The sequence below is a fragment of the Balaenoptera borealis genome, assembly GCF_965194805.1.
Source record: "Balaenoptera borealis genome assembly, chromosome: 8".
Taxonomy (NCBI): domain Eukaryota; kingdom Metazoa; phylum Chordata; class Mammalia; order Artiodactyla; family Balaenopteridae; genus Balaenoptera; species Balaenoptera borealis.
In genome coordinates, this window is record NC_138865.1 from 87,460,272 (window position 1) to 87,484,455 (window position 24,184).

General features: G+C 42.0%; 1 protein-coding gene across 1 annotated transcript in view; it reads left to right on the forward strand.

Moving 5' to 3' along the window:
* The first annotated feature begins 135 nt into the window (after positions 1–135).
* Positions 136–24,184, forward strand: part of POLR1E (RNA polymerase I subunit E) — a 33,926-nt gene continuing 9,877 nt past the window's right edge. The window contains exons 1-8 of the mRNA XM_082404108.1: positions 136–232; positions 13,299–13,403; positions 13,971–14,074; positions 15,269–15,345; positions 17,073–17,158; positions 21,042–21,100; positions 21,882–22,026; positions 24,064–24,171. Of these exons, the coding sequence (XP_082260234.1) occupies positions 13,328–13,403; positions 13,971–14,074; positions 15,269–15,345; positions 17,073–17,158; positions 21,042–21,100; positions 21,882–22,026; positions 24,064–24,171 (655 nt within the window). The 5' untranslated portion in view covers positions 136–232; positions 13,299–13,327. The remainder of the gene's footprint in view (positions 233–13,298; positions 13,404–13,970; positions 14,075–15,268; positions 15,346–17,072; positions 17,159–21,041; positions 21,101–21,881; positions 22,027–24,063; positions 24,172–24,184) is intronic.

Below are 24,184 nucleotides of genomic sequence, written 5' to 3' on the forward strand. Positions count from 1 at the left end.
AGAGTCGCGGACTTCGGTGGGACAGTGTCAGAAAAGAGCAAGGTCCGTGCGGCTCCCGGGCTCCCAGGTGCACGCTCGGACGGAGAGCCCGAACCCTGAGGTACACCGGCCCCTGCGCCTCCGACGGCAGAAAGAAGCCCTCCTTCCCCAGGTGAAGAGGAGACAAGGAAGTCCGTAAGGGGCCTTCCGCGGCGGGAGCTGTCGGGAGCTCGGCGTGGCTCCGGAGACAAAGGCAGGCAGGGGAACGCAGTTCGGTTCTTTTTTTGGGTGGGGGGGTGGGGGAAGACTATTTTTAAAAGGGAACACCCCACTTCTTCAGAGCTCAACACCCAGTTATCATTAGAGCTGATCCATCCCTTCAGACCATACACGTTGGAAGTGTTGTCCTTGCAATATTGGGGTTGGGGTTTTTTTCTTTAAGGTCTCAACGAAGTCTGATGGTGAATTGTGTGCATTAAGATTCCCTGACATTTTATAGCCCTTGCACGTATTTTACTCTCAGATTGGGCTGCTTAAAAAAAAAAAGAAGGAATGCTGACAGTAAGCCAGGCAACGTGAGAGGTCCTTTAACATATGTGACCCTTATAGACATACTGTGAGCTAGATGTTATCTCATATATACAGAGTGGCAAAAATTAAAAAGATTTGTACGTTCAGTACTTAGTAGAGTGTGTGAAAAAAGTCCCATCCTATATCGTTGTTGGGAGTATCACTGTTGTTCTCTGAAGATAACTTGGTATCTTCAAATTTTTAAATTATGCGTTCATTACCTTCTCGCTGGCAATTCCTTTCTAGAAATTCTACTTAAACAAATGTGGAAAAGTATGCACGAGACTTTGATCAAGCTTTATTAGTGGAAGAAAAAAAGAAACAATGTGAACGTGCATCCATAGAGGATTACAATACATTGATATACACTGTGCATGTATTATGGCTCCTTTATTACTAATGATCCCATATACATTCAAAACAAAACCAGTAAAACCCTGCGTGTGGATGTACACATAAAAGCTTGTAAATGTATGGCTAAGTATGAAAGGATACTATCAAACTGTTTGTAAAAATTGCCTCAGTGAAGGGAAGTTGGGAGGGGGTGATGATAAGGAAATATTTTAAGAGGGTCTTCTTAATTTTTAGCCTTTACATACTCTGTATTAATTTAATTTTTATAATGACCTTTACTATTTTTGTAGTATATATGAAAACCAGGATTTTTAGGTTGAGTTTTCAACTCATTGACAAAATTATTCCTAAATTAAGCTATAAATTTCCCAATAACAGTATCACTAAGGTACTTTTGGCTTGCACTGTTGGTGGGAATGTAAATTGATACAGCCACTATGGAGAACAGTATGGAGGTTCCTTAAAAAACTAAAAATAGAACAACCATATGACCCAGCAATCCCACTACTGGGCATATACCCTGAGAAAACCATAATTCAAAAAGAGTCATGTGTCACAATGTTCATTGAAGCTCTGTTTACAATAGCCAGGACATGGAAGCAACCTAAGTGTCCATAGACAGATGAATGGATAAAGAAGATGTGGTACATATATACAATGGAATATTACTCAGCCATAAAAAGAAACGAAATTGAGTTATTTGTAGTGAGGTGGATGGACCTAGAGTCTGTCATACAGAGTGAAGTAAGTCAGAAAGAGAAAAACAAATACCGTATGCTAACACATATATATGGAATCTAAAAAAAAAAAAAAAAAGTTCTGAAGAGCCTAGGGACAGGACAGGAATAAAGACACAGACGTAGAGAATGGACTTGAGGACACAGGGAGGGGGAAGGGTAAGCTGGGATGAAGTGAGAGAGTGGCATGGACTTATATATACTACTAAATGTAAAATAGCTAATGGGAAGCAGCCGCATAGCACAGGGAGATCAGCTCAGTACTTTGTGACCACCTAGAGGGGTGGGATAGGGAGGGTGGGAGGGAAACGCAAGAGGGAGGAGATATGGGGATATATGTATATGTATAGCTGATTCACTTTGTTATAAAGCAGAAACTAACACACCATTGTAAAGCAATTATACTCCAATAAAGATGGTAAAAAAAAAAAAATAGAAACTAACATACAAACCTAGTAGTCAAAAACCAGAATGAATAGAACCATCTCACTTCTTTTAAGCATAATCTTTCCCTAATTTGAGGGGAAATGACAAATAAAGATCACTCTATAGCTAATACAAAATCAAAGCAACAACAACAACAAAAAAAGATACTTTTGGAAACTAGACACTGATTCTAAATTCATAAAAGAGGATAATATTGCAAGACTAGCCAGGAAAAATCTGGGAAAAATTAGCGAGGCAGCCATAGCCCTCACCATTACAAATATATTTCATAATGTTTTATTATGTTAAAAAAAAAAAGACGGGGTGGGGGAGGAATTTTGGGAAGATGGGAGAGTAGGAAGCACCAAGAGTCTGTCTTCCCACCCAGACAATAATTTCACTGGCAGAATCTGTTTGATGTAACTATTTCAGAACTCTGGAGTCTACTGAAGGCTTGTAACTTCCAGGGGAAGGCTTGGATGGTAAATTGCAGTTGATTTGGGTCAAGTCAGCTCTTAGCTCAGTAAGAGCTACCCATCCCCTACCTCTCAGTCACGTGGCAGGCAGCTGTGCACAGGTTCCTGAAGAACCTTGCACCAGCTTGTGGGACCCAAGGTGGGCAAAAAGGACCCCATCCTCCAAATATTGGGGCTCGCTGATTGCTGCTTTTGATCATAGAGGTGCAGATGAAGAGGTAGGCAGCCATTGTTATTGTACCTCACCCACCATTGTTGCAAACTCCCCCAATCACCACCACCTGAGGTGACTTACAGGGATTTTGAAGCAAGAACTAACGGAATTGAAGAGAGAGATAGAGAGTTCTACAATAATAGTTGGAGATTTCATTATCCCATTCTCAATAATGGATAGAACAACCAGACAGAGCTAAGTAAGGAAATAGAGGACTTAACACAATTAACCAACTAGAGCTAATAGATGTATACAAAACACTCTACCCAACAAAAACAGCGTACACATTCTTCTTAAGTGCACCTGGGACATTTTCAAGGATAGACCACATGTTAGGCCACAAATTAAATCTCAATAGATTTTAAAAGATATAACACAAAGTATTTTCTCAATAGATTTACAAAGATATCGTACAAAGTTAGAAATCAGTAAGAGAAGTAAAACTGGAAAATTCACAAATTTGTGGAAATTAAACAACAGACTCTTATATGACCAATGGCTCAGATTAGAAGTTACAAAGGAAATCAGAAAATACTTAGAGATTATTGGAAATGAAAACACAGCAGACCAAAACTTAAGGGACACAGCAAAACAGTGCTAAGGGTGAAATTTATAGCTATAAATTTTTACATTAAAAACCAAGAAAGATCTCAAATCAAACTAATTTTACAATTTAAAAACTGGAAAAAAAAAGAATAAACTAGACTCAAAGATGCAGAAGGAAAAAAATAGTAAAGGTTAGAGCAAATATAAGTAAAATAGAGACTAGAAAAACAATAGAGGGCTTCCCTGGTGGCGCAGTGGTTAAGAATTCGCCTGCCAATGCAGGGGACACGGGTTCGAGCCCTGGTCCGGGAAGATCCCACATGCCGTGGAGCAACAGAGCCCATGTGCCACAACTACTGAGCCTGTGCTCTAGAGCCCACGAGCCACAGCTACTGAGCTTGTGTGCCACAACTACTGAAGCCTGCGCCCTAGAGCCCGTGCTCTGCAACAAGAGAAGCCACTGCAATGAGAAGCCCGCGCACTGCAACGAAGAGTAGCCCCCACTCACTGCAACTAGAGAGAACCTGCGTGCAGCAACAAAGACCCAACGAGGCCAAAAACAAATAAATACATAAATAAATAAATTTAAAAAGAAAAACAATAGAGATACTTAATGAAACCGAAAAGTGGTTCTTTGAAAAGATCAACAAAATTGACAAACCATCAGCTAGATGGACTAAGAAAAAAGGAGAGAAGATGCAAATTATTAAAATCAGAAATGAAAATGAGGATATTATTACCAATTCTGTAGAAATAAAAATAATTATAAGAGAGTATTCTGGACAATTATATGTCAACAAATTGGATAACCTAGATGAAATGGACAAATCCCTAGAAACACAAAACCAATCAAGACCAAATCACAAAGAAATAGAAAGTCTGACTTTGACTAGTTATAAAAAATAGAGTTGTAACTAGTAAGGAGATTGAATCTGTAATCAAAAAATCTCCTGATGATAAAAGCCCTGGACCTGATGTTTTCACTGGTGAATTCTACCAAACACTTAAAGAATGAATATTAATCCGTCTCAAACTTTTCCAAAAGATTGCAGAGGAGGGAACACTCCCTAACTTATCCTATGAAGCCAGTATTACCCTGATATGAAAGCCAGACAATGACACTACAAGAAAACTACAGATCCATATCCCTTATGAACATTAATGCAAAAATTCACAATAAAATATTATCAAACTAAATTTAGCAGCATATCAAAAGGGTTATACACCATGGCCAAGTCGGATTTACTCCTGGAATGCAAGGATAGTTCAATATGTGAAAATTGATCAGTGTAATACATCACATGATCATCTCAAATGATGCACACAAAGCATTCAACAGAATTCAACACCCTTTTAAAAACACTCAACAAACTAGGAATAGAAGGAAACTACTTAAGCATAATAAAAACCATATATGATAACCCACAGCAAACATACACATTGGTGAAAGACTTGAAGCCTTTCCTCTAAGAATCAGGAACAAGACACAGATGCCTACTTTCACAACTTCTATTCAACATAATGCTAGAATGTCTAGATAGAGCAATTAGGCAGAAAAAGAAACAACAGGCATCCAACTTGGAAAGGAAGAGGTAATATTATCTCTGCACATGATATATTCTTATGTGTAGAGAATCCTAAAGATTACATACACACACACACACACACACACACACACACACACACACACACACACACAACTGTTAGAGCTAATAAATTAATTCAGCAAAGTACCAAGATATAAAGTCAACACACAAAAATTAGTTGTATTTCTATACACTAACAATGAACAATCTCAAAAGGAAATTATGAAAATGACATTTACAGTAGCATCTAAAAGAATAAAATACTTAGGAATTAACCAAAAGTAAAAGACTGGTACAAAGAAAATTACAAAATGTTACTGAAAGAAGAATTAATGGAAACACATTCCATATTCATAGATTGGAAGATTTAATATTATTAGGATGTCAGTGCTACCCAAAGCAATCTATAGATTCAATGCAATCTCTATAAAAACTCTAATGATGTTTTGCCAAAATAGAAAAACCCGTACTAAAATTTATATGAAGTCTCAAGGGATCCCAAATAGACGAAACTATCTTGAAAAAGAAGAACAAAGATGGAGGACTCACATTTCCTGATTTCAAAACTTACTAGAGGGGCTTCCCTGGTGGTGCAGTGGTTGAGAGTCTGCCTGCTAATGCAGGGGACACGGGTTCGAGCCCTGGTCTGGGAGGATCCCACATGCCGCGGAGCGACTGGGCCCGTGCCTGTGAGCCACAACTACTGAGCCTGCGCGTCTGGAGCCTGTGCTCCACAAGAGAGGCCACGATAGTGAGAGGCCCGCGCACCGCAATGAAGAGTGGCCCCCGCTTGCCGCAACTGGAGAAAGCCCTCGCACGGAAGCGAAAACCCAACACAGCCAAATCAATCAATCAATCAATAAATAATTTAAAAAAAAAACTTACTAGAAAGCCACAGTAATCAAAACTGTGGTACTATCATAAAGACTAATGTATAGACTAATGGAATGAAACAGGGAGCCCAGAAATAAACCGTTGCATATACATATGGTCAAATGATTTTTGAAAAGGATGCCAAGACCATTTAATGGGGAAAGTTCAGTCTATTCAACAAGTGGTGCTGGGAAAACTGAATATCCACAAGTAAAATAATGAAATTGGACCGTTGCTTAACACCACATACAAAAATTAACTCAAAATGGATCAAAGACCTGAATGTGAGACCCCAAACTATAAAACTCTTAGAAGAAAACATAGGATAAAAGCTTCATGACATTGGATTTGGCAATAATTTCTTGGCTATGTCACCAAAGGCAGAGATAGCAAAAGAAAAAATAGTCAAACTGGACCTTCATGAAAATTTTAAAATATTGTGCATCAAAAGACAAAATCAACTGAATAAAAAGGCAGCCCATAGAATGGGAGAAAATATTTGCAAATCATATATCTGATAAAGGATTAATATCCAAAATATATAGAGAAGTAAAACTTAACAACCAAAAAAACCAAAAGACATAACTCAAAAATGGGCAAAGGAGTTGAATGTATATCCCTCCAAAGAAGATATACAAATGGCCAATAAGCACATGAAAAGATGCTCAACATCTCTGATCATTAGGGAAATGCAAATCAAAACTACGAAACACCACCTCATACCCATTAGGATGGCTACTATCAAAAAAATTAAAAATAACAAGCGTTGGCAAGAATGTGGAGAAATTGGAATCCTTGTGCACTGTTGGTAGTAATTTAACATTGTACAGCTGCTATGGAAAAAAGTAAGGTGGTTCCTCAAAAAATTAAAAATGGAATTACCATATGATCCAGCAAGTCCACATCTGGATATATACCAAAAATCCTTGAAAGCAGCGTCTCAAAGAGATATTTGTACACCCATGTTCATAGCAGCATTGTTCATAATATCTAAAACATGAGAGCGGCCCACATGTCTATCAATGGATGAGTGGATAAGTAAAATGTGGTTATATTCATACAGTGAAGTATTACTAATATCAGCTAAAGTGGACTTCAGGACAAGGTCTATTATAAGAGATAGAGGGGAATTCTAATGATAAAAGTGTTAATCCATCAAGAAGAGATGGCAAGCCTGAATGACCACCATCCTAATGACAAAGGTTCAAAACAAATAAAGGCAATAAATCTGACCGAACTGAAAAGAGAAGTTGTAGAGACTTAACAGTATCTACCCTCGAGCGTGCTTTTTTCCATTTTTGTGTTCCTCCTAGGAAGTTAATTCCTGAGGGCAAGGATAGTGTATTTTCATTCTTGTATCTTCCAAAGTGCCTTGGATAGCGTTAGAATCAGGATTTTTAAAAGATCTGAAAATATTCTGGAGAAAAATTTGGCAGGGTGTGTTAAGAATCTTTTTTTAAATGTTCATGCTCTTTGATTCATTAATGCAAGTCTTAGGACTCTATCCAAAGGAATCCATCCAAGAAAGCAGTTTTATGCTTTAAAAATTCACTGAAATGTTCCACATAACAGTGAAAAAATTGGGAACAGCTTAAGTGTTCTACTAGAGGATTGGATACATAAACTCTGTGACAACATTCAATGTACTATCATGTGAGATTTGAGAAAATGCTTACAAGATAATGTTAAATTTCTAAAAGGAGGATACAAAATTGAATACAATATTATACCAGTTATATAAATATACATATGCTCAGAGAAAATGTAGAAAATAATAAAACCATGTTAACAATGTTTGCCTTCAGGTGGGGAAGGGATCATGGGTCAGTATAATTGCATTCTTTTTATTTTTCTGTGTTTTCCTCAATATTGGACATTAAATATGTATTGGTTTGATAATTTTTTAAAATTCATAAATGTTATTGGGGAAAATTAAAATATCTGAACAGGCTGAATCTAACACAATTAAATTTAACAGGCCTTCATTTAAGGTCTGGATCTTTGTTTTTAAAAAATTCCAGGGATGATGTGACTTAGCAGAAGCGAAGTCAAGAATTTTTGTTTATTGTTAACCCTAAATAAGTTAACCAAACAGTATAGATGTTTAGAATAAAAGCACTTATTGGTTTCATCAGGAGAGGCATGGCAAGTAGCACAAGGGAGGTGATGGATCCTTTCTGTTCTGTGTTACCCAGTCCAGAGCTAATGTATTGATCTGTGTGGGGTCCCACAGTGTGAGAAGGATACAGAGATATTGTGTGTGTCCAGCAGTAGTAACCAGGATGAGGAGAGACCTAGAAACTTTGGTGTGGGAAATAGCCAAGGGGCTGGGAGGAGTTGCTGAGAAGGAGAGGGGCAGATAAGTGGAAAGCGTGATCAGAGTATTCAGACTTTTGAAGGATTCAGGGCGGAGGAGTTGGTCATGCTCTGTGTGGTCGTAGAGAGCAGAACTGGAACTACAGGGGAAGCTACAAAAGGCAGATTCAGCTTTGTGTAAGGAAAAATCTGTCCAAGGTGAAAAGTCTGCTTTGTAAGGAATAAGTCATCCATGTCTATAGGTATGCAAGCAGAGTCTGCATCAGGAATATAAAGGAAGAGGAAGGGGAAGAGAAGGAAGAACAGGAGAGGGAGACAAACACAGAAAAAGAGACAAAGGAATAAAAAAGAGAGGCAGAGAGGCAGAAGATACAGTTTTGAGAGCTCTATGTGAGTTAACAGCAAATGACCTGACCTGCCTTCATGTCTTTGCTAGTGATATCCGGAGACGCCAGCAGATGGAGATATTACCCCAGGAAAGGCGGACTCTGCCTGACCCCCACCTGAACCCTCCAATTCCTTACTTTCAAAAAATCGTTTTCCTCCTCTGAAAAATAATGCTAAGAGAGAATTCCAGAAGTCTCCAAATTTCCAAACTAAATTTATAAACAAACATTTTGTGGTAAATCCTGCCTGTGATTACCCCTGACTCTAATTTAGAAGAGATCACTATAGCTTTTGGCATTTTGGTCACTGCCTGAGTAGGGCTCCCTCCATCTTGCCCCATCCCAGTTACGTATGCATGTATGTATATGTATATGGTGTCTGTGTATTTAGAATCATTGTTAAGTAGTTAAACAATATAGGGGTATACTACAGTCCCCTTCCCAATCACCTTGCCATTAATACTTTCCTTCTCCTGACAGAGTGTCTGTCACTTTGAGTTCTTGCCTGTGGTAATTCTGGGAGCCTTTGCTCTCAAACCATGTGTCATAGTCTTCACTCTTCCACTCAGCTGTAAAGCAGCAAATTCTGAGGGCTTTCACAGACTTTGACTGGTAAAGATGTGCCTTAAAAGGGAAATGTTCTTGTACAACAGTGCTCCACAAACTTGAAGGGTGCATTAGTTATCTAGGGATCTTGTTAAAGTGCAGATTCTGATTCAGAAGATTTGATAGGGCAGGAGATTCTGCAGTGCTAACGAGTTCCCAGGTGATGTTGATGCTCTTGGCCCAAAGATCATACACTTTGAGTAGCAAGGGACATATAATATGTCCCTATATCAGGAGGGGCCAGGACTCTTCTCTCAAGAACTATAATTGACTCTTTGTATCCACTTCTGTCTTCTTTGTCACTCGTTAGCTTTTTTAAAAAATATTTTTTTAAATTATTTTTTTAGGCTGCGCTGGGTCTTAGTTGCAGCATGCATGCAGGACTAGTTCAGCCACCAGGGATCGAACCTGGGCCCCCTGCACTGAGAGTGCAGAGTCTTACCCACTGGACCACCAAGGAAGTCCCCTGTCACTTGTTAACTTTGATTTAACTGTTCATGTTTTCATTCAACCAACCAACGTTTACAGAGAATCTGCTATTTGTAAGCTCAATGCTAGTTAAATTTAAGCAACTTTAGTGTCTTTGAGCTCCAGTCCCTATACTAGGCTCCTAGGATTTGTGATGATTCAGACTCATTCCTTGCCTTGTCACTCATTCATTCAACATTTATTGAGGGTCTACTATGTGCCAGGCACTGCTCCAGGAGCTGAGGATATGGCAGTGAACAAAACAAACAAATCTGTTTATTGTTTAACCCCAAATGAGTCTCTCTCCAATGGGGGAGACAGGCAAATAGTTAGACAATTAAGATTTTTTTTTTCCTTCTTCCTTTTCCCTTCCTGAGCAATTCAATCTGAAAGCCATTTGGTGGGTAGTCTTCCACTCAGAGGGGAAGGGGAGCCTGCAGTGGCCTAGAGCAAGAGTACTGGAGTCCAAGCAGGATGAGAAGTTTATCCATGTGGAAAGGGTGGCCTGATACAGTGTCTGAGCCTAAGCTAGGTGAGACGGGCATCTGGGCAGGGGGCAACCTTGTGAGGGTTGTCAGAGCCTGATCAGACTAAGGAGGGCATCTGGGATGGTTAATTTTATGTGTCAACTTGATGGGCTTCAGGGTGCCCAGATTAAATATTATTTCTGGGTGTGTCCGTGAGGGTGTTTCCAGATAAGGTTAGGATTTTTTTTTTTAATAAATTTATTTATTTTTGGCTGTGTTGGGTCTTCGTGTCTGTGCGAGGGCTTTCTCTAGTTGTGGCAAGCGGGGGCCACTCTTCATCGCGGTGCGCGGGCCTCTCACTATCGCGGCCTCTCTTGTTGCGGAGCATAGGCTCCAGACGCGCAGGCTCAGTAGTTGTGGCTCACGGGCCCAGTTGCTCTGCGGCATGTGGGATCTTCCCAGACCAGGGCTCGAACCCATGTCCCCTGCATTGGCAGGCAGATTCTCAACCACTGTGCCACCAGGGAAGCCCTAAGGTTAGGATTTTAATCAGTGGATTCAGTAAAGTAGATTGTCCTCCCCAAAGTGGGTGGGCATCATCCAATCTGTAGAGGGCCTTAATAGAACAAAAGGTAGAGGGAAAAGGAATTTGCCCATGTTTTTCTTTCCTCATCTGTGAGCTGGGACATCTCATCTTATCTTCTCTGGCCCTCAGGTCTTGGAGTTACACTGTCAGCATCCCTGGTTCTCAGGCCTTCAGACTACACCACCAGCTTTCCTGCCAGTTTACAGATGGCAGACTGTAGAAACTTTCGGCCTCCATAATCCTGTGAGCCAATTCCTCATAATAATCAATCAGTCTCTCTCTGTGTGTCTCTCTCTGTATCTCTCTCTCTCTCTCTCTCATTGTTTCTCTGGAGAACCCTAACTAATACAGCATCCATGTAGGGGCTTGGGCTTGGTTCAAGGTGGGAGCCTGAATGGGATAAGAAGAGCCTTCATGTCGGGTGATGGTGATGGGAGATGTGTAACTTACAGGGGAACTGATCAAATAAGTAAATATATTAAAGCTAATTGGAACCAGGTTTCCCACTGTCAGAGAAAGAAGTTATAAATATGGGGGGAAAGAAAACCAGAATGAACTTTGTGGTGATGGACTGGAATTAGAGTTGAACTTATGGTTTCCAATATATATAGATTTAGAAATAAATCACTTTTAGTTGTAAAATTGTGTCTACATATATTCCCTAATTTGGTTAATTCAGGCCTGGGAGGAGTGACATACCAAAAGCAGACCATACTAAACACATAGATCTTGGTCTCTAAATTACCATTCCCTACCAAAAGAAACCAGAACTTGGAGAAATGGGTGATTTCAGGGCTGAGGCAGGGAAAGTACAGGGTCAACTGAAATATCTTGTGCCAGAAAGCAAAGATGTTCAAAAAAACGATATGAAAATGTTAAAAGAACACAGAAACCAGCTTATGGGGTTCCCACTGGCCCAATCTGGGAAAATTTGAACTTAAAACTAAATGATGATAGTAGCAGATTCTATTCTATTGAGTAAAATAGGAATCCACAAGTCCATACTGATATAAATAAATAAATAAGTAGGAAGTGTGATGAACAGGATACTTTCTAAGTCTATATGTACCTGCCCACAAAATGCTTATTAATTACAAAGGGAAAAGAATAAACTTTACAGTGGAGAAGCCTGGTTAATACCACTTTAATAAAGTGATCAAAGTTACTATAGCCAGTAATGGGACAAATCGAAATTGTCTACCACCTGACATGATACAATGAGAACAGCGTCATATTTGTAATATTCCTGCCAAAGATGCATAAACTGAGACTAATCACTTGAAAACATTAGATAAACCCAGATTGAGGGACATTCTACAAAATAACTGGCCTATAAACTTTAAAATTTAAAATTCAAAGTCAGTGAAGAACTGTTCTGGGTTGAAGAAGACTACAGAGCTATGACAGCTAAATGCAACATGTGATTCTGGACAAGATCTTTTGCTACAAAAACATTACTGGGACAGTCGGTGAACTTAAATGGGGCATGATGATTATATGGTAGTAATGCAGCAATGTTAATTTCCTGATTTTGATGGCTGTATTGTAGCTATTTAGGGATGTTCCTGTCTGTAGGAAATACTATACATGATCTTCAGGGGTGATGGGGCATCAGGTTGGTAACTCATTCAAAAAAGTTCAGGGCAAAAAAAGTTCTTTGCACTGTACTTGCAATGTTTTTGTAAGTTTGAGATTGAGTAATTAGAAAAGAGTGATGTGCTCAGGCAAAGGGGAGCTCAGGTGTTAAGGTTATTCGGATCGTGTTGGAGGTATGTGTCGGGGGAGAGGATGAGTCTCGAAAGAAGGCAATTTGGAGAACAGAGATTAGTCAACATGGTTCTTTCCCTTCAACAGTATTTGCCTTTGACTGGGCAAAAGGGGCCCTGGCTTGGGTCCATGCTCAAAGGCCCTGCAGGCCCTGCTTTGACCCTCCTTTTGTTCTAATAACTCCCCATGTAGGAGGGAGGGTTAATCCACAGGGATGAAGGGACATGCCCATCAGATTAGGTTTCCCTTCTAGTTCACCCCAGAATCCTTGAGCCTGCTGGGCCTCTCCCCCTGGTCCATCCTCGGAGGGTTGATTGAGCCACAGTATGCACGTCTAGACCCGAGAACTGATCATGGCCCTGTTTACAGGATTGTGGACCAAGTTTTGGGGCCTAAGGACTGATGTCCAGGTGTGTGGAATGAGGTCCTGGAGAACTGCTGTTCTCCGCAAGTCGCCACATTTAGCTGGAGCTCAAGAATTGCCTATCAGAGAATTCTAAATTTGAAGTCGGACTTTCAGATCTTAGTAAGACATATTTACACCGTAGTTGAGATAGACCATACCCTACCTAGACAGTGCTGAGGAAGAAACCCCGTACGACGTTTAGGCAAGACTTGTATGCACTGCTCACCCTAGAGGTACCCAGCCTGAAATGCGCAGGCCGAGCGCTGGGCCAATCAGGTGCTGCGCCTTGGAGAGGCCGGCGGAGGAGGGAGCGGGACAGCGTGAGGATGGAGACCACGCCTCTCCGCGCGGAGGGGCGGGGCGAAGAGTGGGCGGGGATGGCGCTCCTCCGAGCTCAGGGAAAGAGAGGGGCGGTGCCTGCTGGGGGCGGAGTCTCTATGCGTGCAGGGCGGTGCTCGGCGAGGCCACGCCTCTTCCGGCCCGGAGCATTGCCTCCGCGTGTGCTTAAACGCGTTACTGGCCCCGGCTGTTTTAGGTACTGGGCTTGGCGTCTGGAGAGGCGAGATGGCGGCGGAGGTGTTGCCGAGTGCCAGGTGGCTGTACTGTGGAGAGCCCGACGAGAGCCAGAGAGCTCTACTGGGTAAAGACTGCGAAGCTGGAGCAGAGTTCCCCGTAACTTCCTCCCCTTCCGCCTCGGTACCGCTACAGCGCTCCACTTCCCACATCCGTCGGGTGCCCGTTCTCAGCTGGGCCAAGATCCCTTATAGTCTCCCCCACTACTTGGCGCTCGGCCAGGGCTCCTCTGTCATCGCACCATCTTTCTGGTACCACCTCCCACCTGGATGAGGAAATCCCAGTTACCCCCTCTCCAGGGCCGTATGTACCCAGGAGCCCGTCATCTCCTCACCCACCAGGTCTCACACCTGCTCTATTTCCTTCTCTCTACTGGCCAGGAATTCCCTCTGTCTTTCTAGATTTGGCCGAGGTGTCCTCAGTCAGCCCCATTCCCCTAGTTATTCCCTCCTGTCAGAGCCCCTCCCCAGCCCCTCTTGCCACCTGGACCAGGACCTCCTTCAGTCCCCCTTTGGGTCAGGACCTGGGTTCCTTGCCATACCCATTCCTCCAGTCACTCCCTCCCGTTGACAGTCCATTTCCTCCCCACCATACTCTTGTGCTCTCATCTCATTCTTGGGCTGCAATCTTACAGTCCAGTTCTCCAACGGGAAGCTACAGAATCCAGGCAACATGCGCTTTACCTTGTACAAGAGCAATGACTCCACAAACCCCAGAAAGAGGAGTCAGCGGATCCTGGTAAGTGCTGCCGTGGCCCGTCGTCTCCACTCTTCAGGCCTCAGGAGGCCTCCTGGGTGTGGGTGGAGGTAGGAGTGAGTGAGTGGAGAAAAGGGGGGATAGCAATTTTGAGCCCCAGCAGGCTGGGGTATGGGGACAGGTTCCACTGAGTTTCACACTTGTGGTGAAGTGCTAGCCTTTTATTCATTTGTTCATTCAACAAGCATTTATTGAGCCCCACTGTGGCCCTGGGCTGTAAGCTGCTAGGGAAAGAGCTAAGTGAGAGCTGGCACCACTCTGAGGGAGCTCATACTCCAGAGCAGCGTTTCTCAGCCTCAGCACTATTGACATTTTGACCCAGATAATTCTTTGATGTGGAGGCTCTCCTGTGCAGCACTGGATGTTTAGCAGCTTTCCGGGCCTCTACCCATTAGCTACCAGGAGCACCTCCCAGTTGTGGCAAACAGACTGTCAGACATGCCTAGATATCCCCAGAGGGGTAATTCCCTGGGTTGAGAAGCACTGCTCTAGAGAGGTGAGAACTGGATGTGAGGGACACTCATACAGAAATAGATAAAGCTCAGGGTCCCTGGGAGAGAGAGTACAGAGCAGGGCGGAGTGAGCTCAGTCAGTGAAGTCTCTGCTTGCTAGAATGTCTTCCTGGGGGAGGGTGCATGGGAGCTGAACCCTGAAGGATGGAGGAGGGTTTAACAGCTGAAGTTAGTACTCCAGGTGAAGAGGATAGCCAGGACAAACATGGGGAAGCAGGAAAGCTTGGCTCTGATTGAGGAGTGAATTAACCATTTCCACGGTCCTGAGAGCATATAAGGAGCAGTCATGATAGAGGAGAGCAAAGAGGTTCAAGAAGGGCTTGGACTTTGGGGTTGTCTGCAGAATCATTTTGTTGCATGCCTCTAAGTGCTGAGAGCCCCGGGCCCATCTTCCAAGTCCTGTGGTACAGCTCCCCCAAGAACTTCTCAGACCAGCTAGAAGCCAGCACTACCTGGGACTTTTCAAAGGTCCTCTTGCCTTTCCCCCAGGGATACCCCAGATTCACTTAGAGATAGTGGAGCTGGATCATCTCAAAGAGGCTCTCGTTCTAATCCACCTGTGGTTTGGATTCTAAAGCTTCTGCAAATGTGGAAAAGGGAGTCAAGATATTTACTATCTTTCAACATTGGCTGTAATGGAGCTTTCCCCGCCTCTACATTTTAGGCAGCTGAAACAGACAGACTTTCCTATGTGGGAAACAATTTTGGGACTGGAGCCCTGAAATGCAACACTCTCTGCAGGTAGGGACAGGGGAAAGGGATTGTGGGAAGCCGGTGGGGGGGTGGTGGCACTGGCACTGCTCTTCTCTGTCTTTATTTTAGGGGCAGTGGGGGAAATCTAGAGAGATTTACCAAGTTCCTGTGTTCCCAGACCCCGGGGCCCTCACACCAGCATGTAGACATTCCTGAAATTGAAAAGTGACTTACATTTGTTTAATTTCCTGAAAACCTCATTCATTTGTAATCTTAAAAAAAATTTTTTTGTAAATTAATTAATTTATTTTTGGCTGCATTGGGTCTTTGTTGCTGCACACGAGCTTTCTCTAGTTGTGTTGAGCGGGGACTACTCTTCATTGTGGTGTGCAGACTTCTCATTGCGATGGCTTCTCTCGTTGCAGAGCATGGGCTCTAGGCACACGGGCTTCAGTAGTTATGGCACGCAGGCTCAGTAGTTGTGGCTCACAGGCTCTAGAGCGCAGGCTCAGTAGTTGTGGCACACGGGCTTAGTTGTTCCGCATCATGTGGGATCTTCCCGGACCAGGGATCGAACCCGTGTCCCCCATTGGCAGGCAGGTTCTTAACCACTGTGCCACCAGGGAAGTCCCCAAAATTGTTTTTAATTGAGATATAATTGACATATAACATTATATTAGTTTCAGGGGTATAACATAATGATTCAATGTATGTATATATTGCCAAATGGCCACTACAGTGTCTAGTTAACATCCACACATAGTTACAAAATTTTTTTCTTGTGATGAGAACTTTTAAGACTTACTCTCTTAACAACTTTCAAATATATGCTACAGCATTATTTTCTATAGTCACCATGCTGTACATTACATCTCTAGGACTTACTTATTTTATAACTGGAAGTTTGTACCTTTTGACCACCTTCATTATTTCTGACCACATCATTAACTCGCAGTATTCTTTGCTTATACCTATCTTGTTCCTGAAAGACAGCTGTCTCCACTAATTTGGAATGTGTGATCGATAGGCCAGAGTTTACCAGAAATCTACCTTGGAACTAACTACAAGAAAAGAATTTGGTAGTGTCCAAGGCTCCAGAATTTCTGTCTAGCTCTGGAAAGATTACTGACTTGGGGCAATTCTGCCCTTTACTGACCCCCAGTCTACTCCTTGGTACAGTGAAGATTGTCCAGCCTGAGCAGTCTTAAGTGTCAGGGGTTGGCATAATGCAGTGTCCTTGTGAAGATAGCCATCAGTGAATCACAAACAAGCTCCTTTCAGGGTCCCCCCTGAACCACCCTGATAGAAGTCAGATTAGTGTGTATATGCTTGAAACTTTTAACTTTTATCATCCCTTTACAAAGATTTTCTAGTTTAAACTGGTCTTCTCATAATTACCGAGGTCTTACTTGTCTTTGCCTCCATAGAATTTATACGTGCAGTAAATTGTAGTGTTTAATTCCAGATTCTTATATTCCAGAAGGGTTTCCCACTACAGCAGTGAGCCCAAATGTGATCAGCTACAAGAATCACCTGGTGGCTCCCTGCCCCCCGCTGCCCCCGGAGCCTCTTCATGAACCCTTTCCTCCTTTCCCTCCCCATGCAGAGAATTGGCTGCTATAGGGGATTATTGTTACTCATGAGCAAGTGATGTCTTCCTCAGGTGTATTGGGGCAGAAAGAAGGTTGAGAACTTTAAAGTGGAAAAAAGGAGGTTGTATAAACAATACCTTTTGAATAATCCATTGTCACTGGTATTATTCCTTCTTTATTCAGGCACTTTGTGGGAATTTTGAACAAGACCTCTGGCCAAATGGAAGTATATGATGCTGAATTGTTCAATATGCAGCCGCTGTTTTCCGGTAGGTCCTAGTCATGAAGGCTCAAAGAAATGCTGAATATTTTAGGTTTGCTGGATGAGTCGGTTTGACTTTTTGATTTGTAAAATACATTTTGTAGCTATTTTTTAAAGGTTCTTTTTTTCCCATTTGAAAAAGTTTTAAAAGTGCTTTTACTCAGCAAATATTTATTGATGACCTACTATGCTCCAGGCACAAGTTAGGGGCTGTGAATATAGCAAAACAGACACAGATCTGTCCCTACAGTGTTTACAGACTTAAGATCAGGAAACTAATCTTAGTTAAAGCAAGTTGAGCACTGATCAGAGCAGAGTATTGGAGGGCATATATGATATTCTTTTCCATCGAGGGCCTTTCTTAATTTTTAGTTGTTCTAGTTGGGGTAGAGGTTTAAAATTTTTTTTTTAAATTTATTTATTTTATTTATTTATTTTTGGCTGTGTTTGGTCTTTGTTGCTGTGCGCAGGCTTTCTCTAGTTGCGGCGAGCGGGGGCTACTCTTTGTTGAGGTGTGCAGGCTTCTCATTGCGGTGGCTTCTCTTGTTGCGGAGCATGGGCTTCAGTAGTTGTGGCACGCGGGTTCAGTAGTTGTGGCTCACGGGCTCTAGAGCGCAGGCTCAGTAGTTGTGACACACGGGCTTAGTTGCTCAGCAGCATGTGGGATCTTCCTGGACCAGGGTTCGAACCCGTGTCCCCTGCATTGGCAGGTGGATTCTTAACCACTGCACCACCAGGGAAGCCCTGGAGTAGAGGTTTTAGAATCTCTGGTAGATGATAGAAGTTGCTTACAGGTTAGACAGTAACTTCCAGGTCGATGCAAAGTCTCTACACTTTCTAATTTGGGAAGAGATCCATTTTCTCTCTAATCCACTGGGAGAAGTTACAATACTTCTCCACTTTGGCATTTTAGAATGTTCAGGGCTAGAGTGGGATCTTCCAAAATGATAGATAAGAGGGTCAAACTCAAGGGGCTCCTGTTCCTAAATCTTAAATACTGAGAACCATGGTAGGGGAGGGAGTTAGATAAGGATCATTAGGATCATTGTGAATCTGCTTCATACCTTCAGAGGCATTAGTTCTAATAACTTCATTTTCTCAAAGCAGTGGTCTCAGCCCTTTTGAGAATCTCATAAGGACCTGGACCTAACTCCTAGAAACATACGGAATTTACAAAAAATGTGAGATTTTGCATATAATTTTAAAGGGATCTTGCATCCCAAAACCCAGCTGTGAATTTCCTAGGGGTCCATAGTCTCTAGGTTAAGAATTCCCTGCTTTGCAATCAAATATAACTGCACATAAGTTATCCGCCAAATGCTCTTCTATATTCTGAGGAGGCAAAGAAAATTGTTCATTAATTTGTTGATTAAACACGTTTTTGTTTTTACAAGTAAAAAATTTGTAAATATTGGTTAATTCTAACCAGCATATATCAAAATACGCACAACATTTATTGGGTCCTTACTATGCTCTGGGCACTGTTCTAAGCACTTTCAATGCACTACGTCATTTACTTCACATAACAATCCTGTGGGGTAGGTATTATATTCCTTTTGTTTAATCAATGATGAATCTCGCCCAGAGGCTAAATGACTTTGGCAGGATCGTACTGCTGGTGTATATGAGAGACCTGGGATTTAAATGTGGCACGGTCACTCCAGAGCTTGTGCTTCTGTCCACTAGATTATATTGCCCCTTACATGAATGCTCTGTGGGAGATTACAGAGCTTCATGTAAATAATACATACCTCATGTTTATGCCTGCTTTTAGGTCTTAAAAAAAATTTTTTTTTAACTTTTTTAAAAAATTGAAGTACAGTTGATTTACAGTATTTTGTTTCAGGTGTATGGCATATGATATATATATATATATATATTTTTTTTTTTTTTTGGCAGATTATATTCCATTATAGTTTATTACAAGCTATTGGGTACAATTCCCTGTACTATACAGTACATCCTTGTTGCTTATCTATTTTATGTATAGTAGTTTGTATCTGTTACTTCCATACTCCTTATTTGTACCTCCCCCACACCCTTAGTAACCATAAGTTTGTTTTCTATGTCTGTGAGTCTCTTTTTGTTTTTTTGTTTTTAATTTATTTTATTTTTGGCTGTGTTGGCTCTTTGTTGCTGCACATGAACTTTCTCTAGTTGCGGCGAGCGGGGGCTACCCTTGTTGCAGTGCATGGGCCTCTCATTGTGGTGGCTTCTCTTGTTGCAGAGCATGGGCTCTAGGCGCGCATGCTTCAGTAGTTGTGGCTCACGGGCTCAGTAGTTGTGGCTCGCAGGCTCTAGAGTGCAGGCTCAGTAGTTGTGGCGCACGGGCTTACTTGCTCCACGGCATGTGGGATCTTCCCGGACCAGGGCTGGAACCTGTGTCCCCTGCATTGGCAGGCGGATTCTTAACCACTGAGGCACCAGGGAAGCCCTGTGAGTCTGTTTCTGTTTTGTATATACATTCATTGGTATTTTTTAAAAAATGTTTTTTAATTAAATTATTTTTATACAGTTTATAAAGGTTATTTTCCATTTACATTTATTATGAAATATTGGCTGTATTCCCTGTGTTATACAGTATATCCTTGTAGCTTATTTTATCCATAATAATTTGTACCTCTTACTCTCCTACCTTTATATTGCCCCTCCTCCTTTCTCTCTCTCCTCACTGGTAACCACTAGTTTGCTCTTTCTATCTGTGAATCTGCTCTTTTTTGTTATATTCACTAGTTTGTTGTATTTTCTAGATTCCACATATAAATGATAGCATACACTATTTGTCTTTCTCTGTCTGACTTATTACACTACGTGTAGTGACCTCCAGGTCCATCCATTTTGTTGCAAATGGCAAAATTTCATTCTTTTTTTTATGGCTGGGTAGTATTCCATTGTGTATATATGTATAATGGCTAGAATAAACCAATATTTACAACTTCTTTACATATAAAAACAAAAATGTGTTTAATTAAGAAATTAATGAACAATTTTACATACATACACAATGGAATGTCCTCAGGGTATGGTGGCCGCTATTACCTTGATATGGGGTGTGGTTGGTGTTGGGGGTCTAAAGCCCAAGGAGTGTGTGAGGTGATCCTTCCTTTCTGCTCCATGGCTGTCAACACCCTGTCAGGGGCAGGGGCTGCTCCCCAGCTGCTAGACCCAGTCTTCTTCCAGGGGCTGGTTGGCCCAGATCCTGTACCAAGCTGTGGTGCGGAGTGAGCCCATGCAGACCTTCTCTTCCTTTCAGATCCCTCTCAGGGCGGGGTGGGGGGTGGGGGGGTCCCGACCCTACTACCTGGTTAGTGGAACTCTTTTTTTTTTTTTTTAATTTATTTTTTTATACAGCAGGTCCTTATTAGTCATCCATTTTATACACATCAGCGTGCTTTGGTTGTATAGGAATTCTTCTGCCGGTTTCTAGTTAGTTTTCCGTGAGAATTGTTCCACATGTAGATGTATTTTTGATGTATTTGTTGGGGGAGGTGAGCTCCAGGTCCCCCTCTTGATCTCTCCTCCTTAGGTCTTTTACAAGGAGGGCAGAACTATATACTGGGAAGAGCGGAGGACTTCGTTTCTAATCCCATCTCTGCATTGCCTGGGGCAAGTCATTTCACCTGGAGGTCTCATGGTTCCTTATTTGTGAAATGAAGGGCTTGGATCCATGACCCCTTCACTTGACTAATTTATTCTCCAAATCCTCTAACTGTATACTGAAGCTTCATACTAAATGTTCACAGTATACACTCATGTTAAGCTCTGGGAAGTCCTGTACTAAAGAAATCTGTTTTTCTTAGATTAACTGTTAAACAAATATTAAACACTATTACGGTCTGTAGGCCTTAACAGTTTGCTTTCTTTTCTTGTTTTTGTTTTGTGTTTTGTAGATGAATCAGTTCAGAGTGAATCGACACTAGAGAGTCACACCAAATCTTTTAGAGAAAAGGTAAGTATGACAGAACTAAGATGTGAGACCTAAAGCGAGTTCCTTCCAGGCCTTGGGTTTCTCAGTAAAATGAGCTGGTTGAACACAGGGGTCTCCCTAGCTGCTCCCAGCTCATTCAGTCTGTGGTTCTCTGGACAGTTCCTACTTGCAGAGGCCTCCTTGGCCTCACAGACTGCAGACCTCCTCTCTGGGGCAGCTATACACAGCTCTGTGCCAGTGTCTGGAACTGGTTCTCTGGGCTGTAGCATAACACTTACTTTCAGGATTTAATCCAAGTTTCAGAAAATATTGGAAGCCTGGAAACTTCACATCAAGACAAAGTACACTTTAGGATTTTCAATGTAGAAGCTTCCTACAAAGCTCATCTCACCCCAGGATGGCAAACTGATTGAGTCTCCAGTGCTGCCTGGAGGGGAGTGAAACTGTCTTCAGGCTCAGAGGGAGAGTGAGCGATCTATTAGTAATGTCTGTTTTCCGTGTAGGATTGGAAAACCGGTAAGCCATGTGCCCCAGATTTACCAACCCTAAGTCTAGTCTTTTTATTTTACAGGTGAAAACACTGTTGATTTATAAATAGCTCATTACAGTTTATAAAGCAAGTACTTCAAATCTCTTAATATCTTTTGGTTCTTAAAACAAGCCTATGAGGTAGTTAGGTATGAGTCAACCCAATTTACAGAAGTGGTATTAATGGCTCAGAGAGGCTGTTTACCCGTAGTCACACAGCTAGGAGTAACAGTGCTCAGCCCGTTCCCAGTGACCAAATTTGTCTTTTGCACAGATGGATTCTTGCATTGAAGCCTTTGGTACCACCAAACAGAAGCGGGCTCTGAACTCCAGGAGAATGAACAAAGTTGGCAGTGAATCTTTGAATAGTGCAGTGGCTAAAGCTGCAGAGAGTATAATTGATACAAAGGGTGTGACTGGTAAGCAGCTGGAACTTGGGGTAAGAGGCTGCTGGTAGAAACAGCTTTCCCTTCTCTTGAGATCTTTCACCTGCCCCACAGATGGAAGTGATGGGAGTTAGGGCTGGATTCCTTCCTGCTTCTCCCTGAGGGCCTTCTTAGGAACAGACTGGAAATCATAAGAAACATCTGACATGGCCTGTTCTCAGTGAGCTCACAGTCGAGTAGAGGAGACAGACATGGGAACGGTTATGTGCCCTCTGTGTCCTTGGTGCCAGGGCTACAGCCTGCAGGGCACAGAGGAGGGAGACGGCCTCAAGTTTCTGTGAGTTACAGGGAGGTTTTAGTCAAAAAGGCTGATGTGATGATGATGAGCTAGCCTCTAGTCACTTTGAGGTCACTGGATCTTTTTCTTTTCCTAAATTCTTCAGCAGCTTGAGTATTAAATTGTATTATTTAAAATGTGTAATGTGTTTATTGTTCAAATGCATTATAAGAACATAAGAGAAAGTTATATATATATGAGAGCAGTTTTTCTATTAAAATGGAATTTTAGTAAGTTTTAGAAAATCTTTCCATACCCGATGATTATATATTTTCCTATGTTGTCTTTCAGTACTTTCACAGTTTAACTTTTTGCATTTACAATTTAATGATGATTTTTTTTTTTTTGGTCTACGGTATAAACCTAATTTTATATTTTCCAAATGATTAGCCAGTTGTCCCCAACTCCATCCTTTCCTTTTGTAAAAAATGATTTAAAAAATCATCTGTATCATTTTACCATTCTTTTTTTTTAATTAATTAATTAATTTATTTATTTATTTATTTTTTGGCTGTGCTGGGTCTTCGTTTCTGTGCCAGGGCTTTCTCTAGTTGCGGCGAGCAGGGGCCACTCTTCATCGCGGTGCGCGGGCCTCTCACTGTCGTGGCCTCTCTTGTTGTGGAGCACAGGCTCCAGACGCGCAGGCTCAGTAGTTGTGGCTCACGGGCCCAGTTGCTCCGCGGCATGTGGGATCTTCCCAGACCAAGGCTCGAACCTGCGTCCCCTGCATTGGCAGGCAGATTCTCAACCACTGCGCCACCAGGGAAGCCCCTGCCACATTCTTAATTGTGTTCTCGCTCATCATTCTGACTGGCTATTCTTGTAGCAGCATCAGGTCCTTTTGATTGTAGTAGCCTCACCTTCCAGTTTGTTGTCTGATAGGGCAAATTTATCCTCCATCCTTATTTTTCACAGATGTACTGGTTATTGTAGCATGCTTTTTTATTTATTTATTTATGGCTGTGTTGGGTCTTTGTTGCTTCACGTGGGCTTTCTCTAGTTGTGGTGAGCGGGGGCTACTCTTCCTTGCGGTGAGCGGGCTTCTCATTGCGGTGGCTTCTCTTGTTGCAGAGCACGGGCTCTAGGGCGCGCAGGCTCAGTAGTTGTGGTGCACGGGCTTAGTTGCTCCACGGCATGTGGGATCTTCCTAGACCACGGCTCAAACCCGTGTCCCCTGAATTGGCAGGTGGATTCTTAACCACTGCACCACCAGGGAAGTCCTGTAGCATGCTTTTTTTTTCCAGGTGATCTTAAGAATTATTTTGTCAAGTTCTCTCAAAATCCAATTGGGATTAATATGGGGAGAATCAGCATCTTTTTAATATTATGTTTTCCCATCCAGGAACATAGAAACATGTCTCCATTTAGTCAAAGATATACTTTAATGTCTAAGTAAATTTTTCAATTTTTTTTGTTCAGTTTACTCTCAGCTACTAAAGGACATTTAAAAAGAAAAATAATTCACCCATTTTCCCATCATTCTAGAAGACCAACTATTACAATTTTCCTGTTTTCTTCTCTGTTCTTGTCTGTGTGCATACTTAATTCTTACATGGTTATTCCTGTGTGATAGTTAGCTTCATAATTTGATTTTTCTTTTTCACTGACAATTTGTGAAGTTCAGATGAGGGGGTTCCAGGCGATGATGATCTTGAGTGCATGGGTTGCAGAGTGTGGGGGAACTTGAAGCCGAGCAGGGTGACACTGACACTGACTCTTCCTTTGTTGAAAAGCCCTGGTCAGTGACGCCATCCACGATGACTTGCAGGATGACTCCCTCTACCTCCCTCCCTGCCACGCTGATGCAGCCAAGCCTGAAGACGTGTATAAATTTGAAGACCGTATCCTTTTTGT